This window comes from Sus scrofa, chromosome 5 (genome assembly GCF_054392235.1).
Source record: "Sus scrofa isolate SSC_HxYL_T2T_F1_AM1 chromosome 5, Sscrofa_HxYL_maternal_Yorkshire_Landrace_v2.0, whole genome shotgun sequence".
Lineage (NCBI taxonomy): Eukaryota > Metazoa > Chordata > Mammalia > Artiodactyla > Suidae > Sus > Sus scrofa.
Window position 1 is genome coordinate 51,942,550 of NC_139387.1, and position 14,178 is coordinate 51,956,727.

Below are 14,178 nucleotides of genomic sequence, written 5' to 3' on the forward strand. Positions count from 1 at the left end.
CACGTTTGGGGAATTTCATGTCTGTATAGAGACAAACATCTTGTTAGTTATTTCCTCATATGGCTTACCAGTACCCTTTCCTACATTCTTTTTGTTGATTATTTTACATGACCACAGGATCCCTTTTCTCATGGAAACTTCATCATAAAATCCTGTACCAAAGGGGAAAAAAAACCCAACAACAACAAAATTAAAGCCAGAGATTTTGATTGTGTCTATCAGTTCTGTTTATTTTGATGCAAGCATTGGAGGCAGCTCTTCAGCCATCCTTTTTAAATGCTTTCCCATTCACAAACATGTGATTTGAGTTGGTTTTATTCCCTCTTTAACAAATGGGGACCTCTGGCATGGTGCATCATATTTAAGAGCACGGTGGTTAGCGTCTGACTGTGATTCCCAGCACTGCTACTTACTGTCTTTGGGTAAGTTATTTAACTTCTCTGTGCTTCAGTTTCCTCAAGTGTAAAATCAGTCAGGTAAGAATGCCTTCCTCTTCAGATTGCGTTGACAATTAAATGAAATGATGCTTATAAAGCAAGACAGCAGCCTTCCCCCGTATCCAGTGGGTCTGGATGCTCAAGCCAGGAGAGCAGAGGAGACTCAGAGGTCAAATGACAAAAGCACCCACCTCATAGGCTGGTTAAAGGCATTAAATTAATTAATAAGGCAAAAGACTAGAATAACACGCACCCCTAGTAAACACTTGAAACCGTTTGCTTGTTTATATCTCCATTTTAGTCAAGCAAATTAAAATAGAGTTAAGTGACTTGCTTAGGAAATAATTAGTAAGCAGTGAGGTCAGATGGATTTCTGGACTGTGCTCTTTCCCATTGTCTCTCGCGGTATACTAAGTGTTACTGTCAGTATTTTGACAGGAGAAATAGTTTTAAATAGACCTGCTGTCACGTTAATGAAGAGAGTTTTCTAATTCATCAGCCTGGCAAAGTATACACTCTGCAGCATGACCCTACTTATGCTGAGACTCAAAAAAAGCAACCATCAATCAGTCTTCTGGTGGCCTAGGGATCACCATTTTTTATTTGATAGTAAGAAATTATTTTCCTCTTACTAAAGTCTTTTGAGTTGATGTAGGAGAGAGGAGACAATTGATAAGGCATTTAAAGAGGCAGTATTCAGAGGAAAGCAGGGAAGTATTCTCAGGGAATCTTCCCACTAAGGTGAACTGATGTCAAAAGCCCCGGTAACTTCTGACATTTTCTCTAGAAAAGGCTCCAGGCCACTCCACTCTCTAATTCTCCACATCAGTTCTGTCTAGCAGAGAAGATGCTCCTGCCCCTGGGAAGTGATTGAAGAATTTTCGTTATTTCCATTGAACTTGGATAGAGACATTCTATGCTTACGATCCCATAGTTTCTAATGTAGTTTTGATAAATCTGCTCCCTGACAGATGGTTTTCTTCTCCTCCTTATTCCTCCCTCTCTGCCTTCCCTCCCCACTCCTTCTTACCACTCCCCCTCCCTTACCCCTCTTTCCTCCCTCTTCCTCCTCTCCTTTTTCTTCCTCCCCCTCCTCCTCCCCCTCCTCCTTCCCCTCCTCCTCTTTTTCTTCTTTAATTGAGATAGAATTGATACACAACCCTGTGCTAGTTTAAGGTGTACAGCATAACCATGACTTACATACAGCATGAAACGATAACCACAGAAACTTTAGTGAACCTTCATCATCTCATATAGATACAAAAATCAAGAAAAAGAAAAACACATTTTTTCCTTGTGATGAGAACTCAGGATTTACTTTCTTTCTTTTTTTTTTCTTTTTTTTTTTTGCTTTTTGCTTTTTAGGGGCTCACCCGTGGCATATGGAAGTTCCCAGGAGAAGGGTCGAATTAGAACTACGGCTGCCAGCCTACACCACAGCCACAGCAACACTGGATCCTTAACCCACTGAGCAAGGCCTGGGATCGAACCCTCATCGTCATGGATCCTAGTCAGGTTCGTTAACGCCGAGCCATGATAGGAATAGGATTTACTTTCTTAACAACTTTCGTGTATACCATAGAGCAGTGTTGATTTTATTTACTATCATGTACATTATATTCCTAGTACTTATTTATCTTACAACTGGAAGTTTGTAGCTTTTGCCTGCTTTCCTTCAATTCCCCCTCTCCCCACCCCCTGCCTGTGGTAACCACAAATCTGCCCTCTTTTTCTGTGAGTATGCTTATTTGTTCTTGCAGCATAATGACCTACATACAACACGGTGTTAGTTCCTTGTGCACAACGTAGTGATTCGACATTTCTGTACATTTCAAAATGAACACCACGATGCCTAGTTACCATCTGCCTAGTTTTCCTCAGCTCTCTTTGTTAGAAATTTGCCAGCTCCGCTATCTAAGCTGATAAACCTGAGTCTTCTCAAGTCAAGAATTTCCCATTGATTGTCCAACAGGGAGATGAAGCACGCATTGCTAGATCATTACCATAGTGAAAAGTCTCCTGCTATTCTGCTTACTGTCTACAACTGCTGAGGCTGTGGAAACTCAAATCTCTGAGGTCATCTTATTTTGTCTGAGGGCAGAAGATAGTTTGTTGTTTTAGGAAAGGCACTCCTTAGACATTTTCTAGCTATTGGGCAGGGAAAAAAAAAATATTGGAAATTCCTGAGTTTTTCTGATGTTGAGTGCAAAAAAAAAAAAAAAAAAAAAAAAGGTATATGAAAGAAGTGCTTTCCTTAGAGGTATCGCAGAGATATATGCCTACCTTTGAGTTCCATCTGGCCATGAGAATTCCTAGTACATTTTTCTATCCCTTATTTCAGCAAGGTGATAAAATACTTCAGAGGTTAGTTTACTTGTATTCACGTGCTCTGTAAAAAGGAAAGAGGCCCACTCATACTGAAGTAAAATCCCTTGAAAAAATGTTTTCTCTGGAAGTTCTGTCTAGATAAGAGGAGGAAATTTTCAGGTTGAATATTAGACTTGAATACCCTTGAAGACTTCACACTGCCTGAGACTTATCCTTCCTAAATAATCACTGTTAATGGTACAAGCAAGGAGACAACAATGACAAGTCCACTAGGCATTTATGTTCATACAGGTGTTTACTGTGAGAAGTTCAAGTGTTGTATGTCAGGCTGTAGATGGACTCTCAGGTGTGCTATTGCTCCCATTAACAGATGGAAAGGGGTTCCTATTGTGGTTCAGTGGGTTAAGAACCCAACTCGTATCCATGAGGATGCAGGTTCGGTCCCTGGCCATGCTAAGTGGGTTAAGGATCCAGTGTTGCCTCAAGCTGTGGTGTAGATGGCAGCTGCAGCTCTGATTCAACCCCTAGCCTGGAAATTTCCATATGCCGCAGGTGCAGCCCTAAAAAGAAAAAATAAATAATAAATAAATATAAAAATCTGGTATCAGTGGCAAATACATTATTTTTTAAAAGAGATGGAAAAACTGAAATTGCAAAGATATCTGTCTCATTAAAGGGTCTAGACTAAATCAGTCAATGCAGACAAAAGAGAACTCAGATTTCTCCCCGCATTCAGTACTGCACCTTTTAATACACACCACAATTCCAAAGATAGGGTGGATAAGAGAGGCAGGGACACAGGATATTAGGGTATTAATTCATTACCTTGACATTCACTGAGTACTCATTACATATAGGTATTGCTCCAGGCAGTAGGAAACAGAGCGTCCCTAGTCTCACAGAGCTTACATTCTGGTGGGAGGAGACCAAAAATAAATTTCTTTAAATATGAGGTGAGGATGAATGCTGTGGAAAGAATAAAACAAAGGAAGAGGGCTAGGGAAGGCTGAGCTTCTTTCAGGGCCATATTTTACATAGTGTGGTCAAAGAACGCCTTCACTAAAACGTCACATTTTGAGCAGGTAACGTTAAAAGGAAGCTGGAGTTCCGTGATAGAGGTAAATAGCTGTGGGCCATCTAGAGAAGCTAGAAGATTTCTATCTATATCAGAAAGAGGATAGGAATTGAGGTTGGGAATTGAGCGCAGGGGAGAGTTTTTGAAAATATTAGGGAGTAGGGAGTATGCACAGTAGTGAAGAGAGGGAAGGGTGGATTTTTATGTTTTGCTGCTTTTCTATGGCATAAAAATGTACTTCCCCTACCCCCACCCCCACCTTTGACACCTGCAAGGTTGATAAAGATATAAATTAGTTCAGATTACATTTTGGTTATGTTGCCAAAACTCAGCCTTTCTCCACCAGGCCGAATAGAAATGTGGAGTCAGAGTTTTTGGTGAAGTAGACAAAAATAGCTTTATTGCTTTGCCAGGCAAAGGAAGCCACAGCAGGCTAATGCCTTAAAGACTGTGCCCTCCTGGGGAGAGACTAGGAGGGAGGAAGTTAAGACAGAACAGTCTGGGCCTCAGACACCAGATAAGAAAGTGATGGAAGAAGAGGATGGCAACAGCACCGGGCACCCCTTACCCCCAGCCAAGAGGAAGATGTGGAGGGATGAGGGAGTTTGTGACCCCAACGTCTTTGCTTTAAAAAAAGAGACTTTGCTCCCAAACATTTTCTCCACGTAGCTTGAAAGTCTACCAATTAGATTCATTTGGGTTAATATTCAAATATCTCAAAACGAGGCCATCATTCTTTCATCTCTTCCTGTAAATCGGTCTCATAAATACTTGTAAACATCATTATTTAATCAAGGTTTCTAAGAGGGTGGGACAGAACCACCATCTTGGGACCCAGATTACAAGGCCAATACAAAAGTGGTGAGGTGAACAATAATTGAACCGAAAAAGATGCTGACAATTTTTGTTCTGGTATCAACCCAGAACCATGACGCCAAAGGAAGGCCAAGCCACCGATGTGAACCTTGCCTCTGAGCCCTGTCCTTGGCCACGGCCTGCAGTGTCTCCAGAGTTCCAGACTTGTGTTCACTTATTATAGAGTCCCTGTCTATCTGCTCCAAGGTAGTCCTGGATTTTGGTACAAATGCCCAAGCAAGTCCCTCTCTTTATCCTGGGGGCTGTTTGCCAATTTCACCCAGCTCACTGTGGCACCAGGAATCATTCTCTTCTTTCTCCCATCTTCAAGGTCAAGAATTTGGTTGCTGAGAAAGGCCACACTTCTCCTAGGAAGGAAATGTCTTTGTTAGAGAAGTCTGTGTCAGATTATTTTGTCTGTTAACAGCAGAAACAGAAGATAATGAGGACTATTTGAAAGAGACCAGCACTGACAAATGGTACACATTTTTGAACTGATTTCAAAGTACAAACTCCTATTTCATTTCATTTTCTAAGGCTCTGAATAACTTATAGACAATTTAATTGCCTGTATTTGGAATAGGGAATTCCTAAAATGCTGAGTATAATATTTGGATTTAAAGAAAAAAGACACCATAATGGAGGCCATTGTTCAAGTAAGTAGAGACAGGTTCATGTATTTCAAACCTTGGAGAAAATATAAAGACGGTCATTGAGCTCTAATTTGAAAGAATTCCACAGAAAGGCTTAGAAAACAATCCACTGTGAGAATATGAGACAGAATTATAATATTTACTGGGCAATTGTTTGCTAAGAAGCATTTATTTTATACCACTTTTTAATAAGACCAAACTGTCAAACTGTTTAAAATTCCACTGGAAAAAATTTGGATTATCGCAAAAGTGTTTACTCTTTTACCCTTCCATGAATATTGGATTACTCATGGAAGACAATGGAAAGAATCTGAGAAATGCTAGCTTTAGCAGCAACTCAGACTGCAATTCAGAAATATTATAGACTATGTAAACGAATATGACTTTTGGACACGTATTAACATAGCTGCAATAGTGTTGGTGCTATGTAAGGCACAAAGAAATTAAAAATCCCAGCATTATCAGCAGAAGAGACTCTTTGGAAAATGATTGTACAAGTTAAATATTATTCCCATGTATGACTGTGCTTGCATAAGAAAAAAAGTCATCTTTATCTTGTTTTGCTAAGTACCATTAACTCCAGCAGCTATAATTCCTAAGTCATTCAACAATATACATCCTTTTAAAGTGGCTCTGGAATTATGGACTTATCACCTGTGAAGATATTGCAATCGTATGTATCCTAGATCATTCACTGAGTGTGCATCCACGTAAAAACATGTTTAGAACAAGGCTGAGGTTTCTTGGTGTTTAAAATTACTTTTGATTCTTTATTTTAATACCAAATGGGCATTTCCACCTTTTTTGATGACATCTGAGTTCTGGGGACATAGATACATAAAGATGTAACAGTTCTTTACTGCATGAGCATCATGTGGAGGGCTTGTCACAACAGATTGCTAGGGCTGCCCGCAGAGTTTTTGAGTCAGTACCACCGAGGAAATGTGCTTCTGACAAACTCTGCATGATACTGATGCTGCTTTCCAGGGAACCACACTCTGAGAACCACTGTGATAATGGAATCTGGGTAGTGGGGAACAAATCTTTACATGTGGGTCAGGCTGGTCTTACACAAAATGAAAAAAATCTAAGCTTTCCCCCAAAGGCCCAGCCACTCTGAGGCTCCCACCTCCACACAGAGCCCTCTGCCTCCAGTTTTTCTAATTCTCTTTCCTACCTCCAGTTCTCAAAAGTACTTACAGATCCTATGATCTTAATTTACCCTAAAATGTAAATTAATCACAGCAGCAGTTATTCCTCTCACTGACTTTTGCATTTTAACTTGGATCAAAACTGTAAACCGGGTGTTGGGTATGGAAATATTTTAAAATTGGGTTGTGGTGATAGTTGTACAGCTACAAATATAATAAAATTCATTGGGTTTATTAACAACAACAACAAACCCTGTAAACCTAGGAGTTCCCTAGTGGCTTAGCAGGTTAGGGATCTGGGTTGGCACCACTGTGGCTCCCATCACTGCTGTGGTCAGTGGGTTCCATCCTTGGCCTGGGAAATTCCGAGTGCTTCAGGTGAGGCAAAAAACAAAGAAACAAATAAGAACAAACAAAAACAACCCCCCAACTCCCTGTAAACCCAATAATTGAAATTTGAACAATGAAAAGGCATTTTTTTCATTTTTAAGAATTTTATTGAAGTACAGTTGATGTACAATATTGTGTTAGTTTCTGCTGTACAGAAAAGTGATTCAGTTATACATATACATACATCTATTTTTCTCAGATCCTTTTCCCATATAGGTTATCACAGAATATCGGGTAGAGTTTCCTGTACTATCCGGAAGGCTAAATCAGAAAAACTTTGTTACGTATTTACTCTTTTGCTTTCATTACACCAGAGTAACCTTAAAGTCAAATCTCTTCATGGTACTTTCTTACTCAAAGTCTTCAATGTCCATCCTTCTCCTACTGGCAAATTTTAAATGCTTAGCAAGTCTTCCAGGTCTTTCAATACCTGCCTCTGCCTACCTGTTCAACCTCACCAGCCATCTTTCCCACCTTCCACTTTATATACAATACTGAACTATTTCAAATTCTCTCAAAATGTCCTCTTCTCAGGATCGGCTGCACAGCTTCTGGACCCAGTGAAATGTGAAAATGCAGGGCATTTAAAGATCAGAACAGATTAAAGACTTTCAAAACAGCAATAGCAAGTGCAAGTTCGTCCAAGTGCAAAGGTCTAAGCATGGGGCCCTGCAGACTGCAGGTCACAGGGACCTGGAGCAGCAACAATAATCCCTAAGTCACTTGGTGCTTATCTTGAGGTATAGCAACAAAACAGTGAAAATGTTTCATTTCATTTTTCCCTAAATTAGTAACTTCAGATTTGTTGAACTTCAAATGCAGGACAGCTTCTGCTCCACCAGGCATTTGTTCACTTTCTAGAAAAACTCTAGAGAATGCAACCAATACCTCAACCCTGGCACCACTGACTCTCCTTACGCTACTGTGAGGGTCTCCCCTTCTTTGGGACCTTTGGTCCAAGCCCCTCCTCCTACAATGCTGTTCACCTGCTTCTCACCTGATAAACTCCCATTCAAGCATCAGTTGCTCAACCTAGGCTTTGCTTTGGCCGTGAGGCCTCTCCCAAGGGCCCACCGGGAACTCAGCACCGTGCTGACTTGAGTGGTGAGTTCCCTGGGTTTTGGTCATGTTGGCATGAACATCTTATTCAGTAGACTCCAGGCAACTCCAAGGTCCCCACAGCTCCTTCCTCTCTGTATCTTCAGAATCTCATACAAGGCCTGGGTTGAGGGAGGGTCTCAAATATGCTTCTTAAATGAAAGAAGGGGCAGGGAGTTCCTGTTGTGGCTCAGGGGGTTAAGAACTCGACTCATATCCGTGAATATTTGAGTTCCATCCCTGGCCTCACGCAGTGGGTTAAAGATCTGGCGTTGCTGTGAGCTGTGGTGTAGTTCCCAGATGCGTCTTGGATCTGGCACTGCTGTAGCTATGGTGCAGGCCTGCAGCTATAGCTCAGATTCGACCCCTATTCTGAGAACTTCCATATGCCATACATGTGGCCCTAAAAAAGCAAAAGAAAGAGAGTAAGAAAGAAAGGAAGGAAAGAAGGAAGGGAGGGAGGAAGGGAGGGAGGAAGGAAAGGAGGGAGGGAGGGAAGAAGGGAGGAAGAAAGAAAGAAAGGAGGGTCAATCACACATTCCAATGTTTTTCACTAACTCAAAAATAGTTTTTCAGAATAAAAACGTTTCTAAAGCTGAGTGGTAATTTCCATAGGGCTCAGTCTTCTGGAATTACTAATGTGAGGTTGTTGATTTACTTCCAGTTACCACAAAGGGAGGACACTGGGGCCTCAGGGGAACTGAACCCCTTGGTCCCTTAAACCTAATCTAGGGGGGTCCCAGAGATATGTTCCCTCAGGCTCAGCGGAGGAATCGGAAACAGGCAAGAGTCTGTGAGAATCATCAAGAATGACTTTCCTAGACTGGTTTCGTGTGGGAACTTTTATTCTTTATTTTTAAATTTAATTTTATTTTATTAGAGTATAGTTGATTGACAGTGCTGTGTCCATTTCTTCTGTGGATGGACAATGAGATTCTACTGTACAGCAAAGGGAACTCTATCCAACCTCTTGGGATAGAACATGATGGAAGATAGTATGAGAAAAAGAATGTATATATATGCATGCCTGGAACTTTTATTCTTAACTCAAATATCAGCACCTGATTGGTGCCTCAGTCAGTTTCTGGGGCTGATGATCTGGTCTGTGGTTGATTTAGGTCCTTTTCCCTTCTTCCTCCTCTGGACCTTCGGACTCTTCCCTGCTGCCTTCCTGTGAGTGGGTGCAGAAAAAGCTAATGAGCTGAAATTCAAACCAATAAAGTCTGCTTTTTGTAAATGCATGGCCTATCTATGAATTTCATATACCTCAGCTCTTCCTCCCTGGCTGACACATAAAATTTGAGCATTGGCAGGATATCATATTTACTTGGGTATTTTTTTGTCCAATTTACATATATATACTATTCTGGGCACATTTTGAGAGAAAATCCAAGAAGCTTTTATTTTTTTCAATATAATCTTTTTAGACATTTTGTAGTGATTTTTATGTGCCTTGTCCTTGCAAAACATCTAGAATTGAAGCAGCATCTGGTGGGGTTTTTCTGGCTGGGTGGTAGAGAAAGAGAGCTGGTTGTTCATGACTTTCTCCCTAGACTGCTGCTTCTCGGTCTTTCTCTCTTTACCACTGTTTCCTCTCTTGAAGCTGGTGGGCTTCCATGCATCAAGGTTCTTCCAGGACTGTAGACACCAGGAATGATCTAGGACAAACACGTCCAGACATAAATCTCCGAAGGCAAGGACATCCTCAAGAGATGCGGTCCATCTGCAGACACCTGCAGTCCATCTGCAGTCCATCTGCAGTCCACCTGCCACCTGCTGGGAAAGCTAATCCTGACTGCCTTAACCAAGCCCCCCAGAAAGTCTGTATTCCACTAGAAACCAGTCTCAATAGAATGGCCACTTTATTCATCCATTGCTTGGCTGCAAATGGTTCTGTATTGCTTTGAACCTTCTGGGGTAGATTTCTTATTCCTTTACTCTGAGCTTTATTGTGTGTTCCCTATCCAAGCCCTGTTTGCTTTGACACTATATTCCTCTAGGAACCTTGTAAGCTGCTTTTTCTAGACTTGGGATCTGGGCTCTCCAGGTCAGGAGGGAGTTTCACAAGTGCTATAGTCTGTCCCCCCAACCCTATGACTGCCATACTAGGGTGTATATCATCTTTGCCTAGGAAAATTAACTGCTTACCCAAGATCACCCACTTAAATCCTGAGTAGCTCTTTTGAAAATATCCTCTTTTCATAAACCAGATGTCAGCTAAAGTCAACTTGCCCTTTGAGATTTAAATGAAATTGTTTTGAATTCCCCTGCCTTGTGAGGTAAGCCATTCAGCAACCCTTCCAAGCTCTGTCCCTCTTTGACGTGGGAGCTGGAGGTTGTTTACAGTCATCCCAGCCACCTCTGGCAAGGCCTGCTCACTCCATGTAGGGCTCCTCTCTTCTTTATGCCTATTCTCCTTTTTTTTTTTTTTTAGTGCTGGTCCTTCCACACCAAGCAGTCACATTATTCCTGTTTCCACATTCCCTTGAGTCTGTCTCAAACACAAGGCTGTGTGTGTGCACTGTTATAGGATAATGGAGGCAAGAGCTGGGCTTTACAGAGCAGCCACCAAATTTTTATTTTTAGGCCACAGCTGTGGCATATGACAGTTCCAGGGTAGGGGTCAAATTGGAGCTGCAGCTGCCAGCCTGCACCACAGCTATAGCAACACCACATCCTTAACACACTGAGCAAGGCCAAGGATTGAACCTGTATCCTCAAGGATACCAGTCAGTTTCATTACCACTGAGCCACAATAGGCACTCCTACTGCCACCAACTCATAAGTCAATATTAGTCATGTCTAGTATTCAAAACCTCTCAGCCACCTCTTCACCGGGGACCTCGTTCCCTGGCCGCTTTTCTCTGCAGCTTCCACCTTCCACCATGCTTGTCTCCCTCTCTTCTTTTTAACTCCTCCCCTTTTCTGTCTCATTTCTTGTTGATATCTCAAATTCCAGTTCACTTCCTCCACAGAGAAATTTGGTGTTGTCTTTGCTTTCCCCTAGACCTTGACCTTGGGACCTCCTGGCCCACATCCAGGGTAGTTTATCAATGTGTTTTCTCAAAAATAGCCTATTCCTGGCATTCCCATTGTGGCTCAGCAGAAATGAATCTGACTTGCATCCATGAGGATGCAGGTTTGATCCCTGGCCTTGCTCAGTGGTTTAAGGATCTGGCAATGTTGTGAGCTGTGGTGTAGCTTGCAGACGTGGCTTGGATCTGGTGTTGCTATGATAGCTACAGCTCCAATTTGACCCCTAGCCTGGGAACCTCCATATGCTGTGGGTGCAGCCCTAGGAAGACAAAAGACAAAAAAAAAAAAAATTAGCCTACTCCCTAAAAATCTTGAGCCAGATGTTACTCTGTCCCCATGTGGTTACATAAAATCCATTTACATGGTTACATAAAGTGACTCCCTGTCACTTTTATCCAATTCATTACAACCTGCCCTCTCTTGGCTGGTGCCTTGCTCTGGCATCATCTCTGTCGACAGAAAGGACACACACTTGGAGATTAAATCAGTTTGAAACCCAGGTGTACTACTCATCAATTCTGTGACACCTATCAGGCTACCTTTTTGGTTCCTCAGCTTGGAAATGTCAGTAATTATACCATTGAAAAGATTTGGGTGAGGAGTTCCCATTGTGGCCCAGTGGGTTAAGAACACAATATACCGTCCATGAGGATGCCGGTTTGATCGCTGGCCTTGCTAAGTGGATTAAGGAGCCGGCATTGCCAAAAGTTTCAGTGTAGTTCGCAGATTTGGCTTGGATCTGGAGTTGCTGTGGCTGTGGCGTAGGCCAGCAGCTGCAGCTCTGATTCGACTCCAGGAAATTCCATATGCTCCAGGTGCAGGAGTTAAAAAAAAAAAAAAAAAAAAAAAAGAGTGAGAGAAAAGATACAAAGACTTGGGTGAGAATTTGCCTAGGTAATATACCTTGTCTGACATGTAGTAGACAGTTGAAAATTTTTATTTCCTTTTGTTAAAATAAAATGAAGACCAGGCTTGAAAATCTCCCAAGTCAACAAAACTATTTAAGTCATGTAAACAAAATTAAATCTAGCTTATTTCATGAAACTGAGGACAACTTAACTTGGGTTAGTTCTTGTAAATGCCTCTGATAATCATAAAAGAAACAATCCATCTTCCTTAAATGGCATAAGATACTCACTTCTAACCAAGCCGCTGCCACCTAGAAAAGACCAGTGAAATAACCAATCATTGTGAAGGGAAGCACCTTCCTCATTTTCACTTTTTAAGCATCTTTTAATGTTATACCTCTAAGCGTCATACCCGTTTGGGAGTTTGAAGTACCCCTGATTGTGAACAGTTTGTTTTTCACTCGATAAAATATTCATATCAAGTAAAGCTCTCTAAATTTTCTTTTAGCACGTTCCGTCTCCTTCAGCCTCACACTTCGGCACTGGTATGGATGGAACTTCTCCAGCCTGGTTGGATGCCTGTTGGCTTTGACCCCTGGCTTCTACCTACTTGACAGCTTGGCTCTCTGGACATTGAAGCGGGTCCCTGGTTTGGCTTTCATTACTCAGCCACTCCACTCCATGCTCCAGAGGTCTGGAACTACTCAGTCCCAAACATACTCTCTCTCATCTCTGGAGTCTTGTGATATTGCCTTTTCACATGGGCAGCTTCTACTCAAGTCTCACTGAACCACCACCACCCTTTCTTCCAGAAAGCCACCCACCCCTGTCTCTCCAAGAATGAGTTGAATCTCTCTACTGTCTGCTCCTCAGCACCCTGTAATCATCCCCATGAGCTCCCTCAGCACAAGGTTTTAAAATCACGAGTTACTTGGCTACACAAGAGACTGTGAACTTCTTGAGGCAGAGGTCAATGCTTATCAAAGTTTTATCCCTTAGGAGGAGACACATAACACATCTTCACAAATGTTTGCATTTCCTTTGCCTTGGGAGACAGATTCAAAAAAATATGTCTATAGTTTTTGTCAAAGACTTTTCTTCCTGTGTCTCTTCTGAGAGTTTTATGGTTTCAGGTCTTAGATTTAAGTCTTTAATCCATTTTGAGTTTATTTTTGTCTATGATGTGAGGACTGTTCTAATTTCATTCTTTTCCATGCCACTCTCCAATTTTCTCAACACCACCTAATAAAGACACTGTCTCTTCTCCATTTTACATTCTTGTATCCTTTGTCATAGATTAATTGGCCATAGGTGTGTGGGTTTATATGGGGGCTCTCTATTTTGTTCTATTGAGTTATGTGTTTGTTTTCATGATAGTACTATGTTGTATTGATGACTGTGGCTTTATAGTATTGTCTGAAGTCAGGGCACCTGATACCTCACAGAAGAGGTAAGAAGAAAGTTTTGTTCTTTTTTTCTCAAGATTGCTTTGGCAATTCGTGGTCTTTGTGGTCCCATACAAATTTTTTACTGTTATTTGTTCTAGTCCTCTGAAAAATGTCATGGGTATTTTGACAGGGATTGCATTAAATCTGTAGACTGCTTTCTGTAGTATGGAAAGTATTACACTTAATGAAATAAGTCAGACAAAGGAAGACAAATAGTCTACGGTATCACTTATATGTGTAATCTAAAAAATAAAACAAATTAATGTATATAACAAAACAGAATCAGACTCACAGACAGAGAATAAACTATTGCTTACTAGCAGGAAGGGAGGAAAGGGAGGAAGGGTGAAATGGGATATGGGATTAAGAGATACAAACTACTGCATATAAAATAAATAAGCTACAAGGATATATTGCACAGCACAGGGAAATATAGTCATTTTTTATAATAACTTTTTTTTTTAAATCTTTTTGCCATTTCTTGGGCCACTCCCATGGCATATGGAGGTTCCCAGGCTAGGGGTTAAATTGGAGCTGTAGACGCCAGCCTACGCCAGAGCCACAGCAACGCGGGATCCGAACCATGTCTGCAACCTACACCACAGCTCATGGCAACGCCAGATCCTTAACCCACCGAGCAAGGCCAGGGATTGAACCCGCAACCTCATGGTTCCTAGTCGGATTCGTTAACCACTGCGCCATGACGGGAACTCCTATAATAACTTTTTTTTGGTCTTCTTGTCTTTTTAGGGCCGCATCTGCGGCATATGGAGGCCCCCAGGCTAGGGGTCTAATAGTAGATGTAGCCACTGGCCTATGCCACAGCCACAGCAACGCCAGAACCAAGCTGCATCTGTGA

General features: G+C 41.6%; 1 protein-coding gene across 14 annotated transcripts in view; it reads right to left on the reverse strand.

Moving 5' to 3' along the window:
• Window positions 1-209: 209 nt before the first annotated feature.
• Window positions 210-14,178, reverse strand: part of CCDC91 (coiled-coil domain containing 91) — a 396,188-nt gene continuing 382,219 nt past the window's right edge. For 5 of the 14 annotated variants that reach the window (XM_021090994.2, XM_085024560.1, XM_021090992.2 and 2 more), the window contains one exon: window positions 6,974-9,158. In XM_021090994.2, coding sequence (XP_020946653.1) covers window positions 9,102-9,158 — 57 coding nt within the window. In that variant the 3' untranslated portion in view covers window positions 6,974-9,101. Of the gene's footprint in view, window positions 5,064-6,973; window positions 9,646-12,161; window positions 12,183-14,178 lie in introns of those variants that run through there. The other 9 variants (XR_014845230.1, XM_085024568.1, XM_085024570.1 and 6 more) reach the window with 6 other exon arrangements.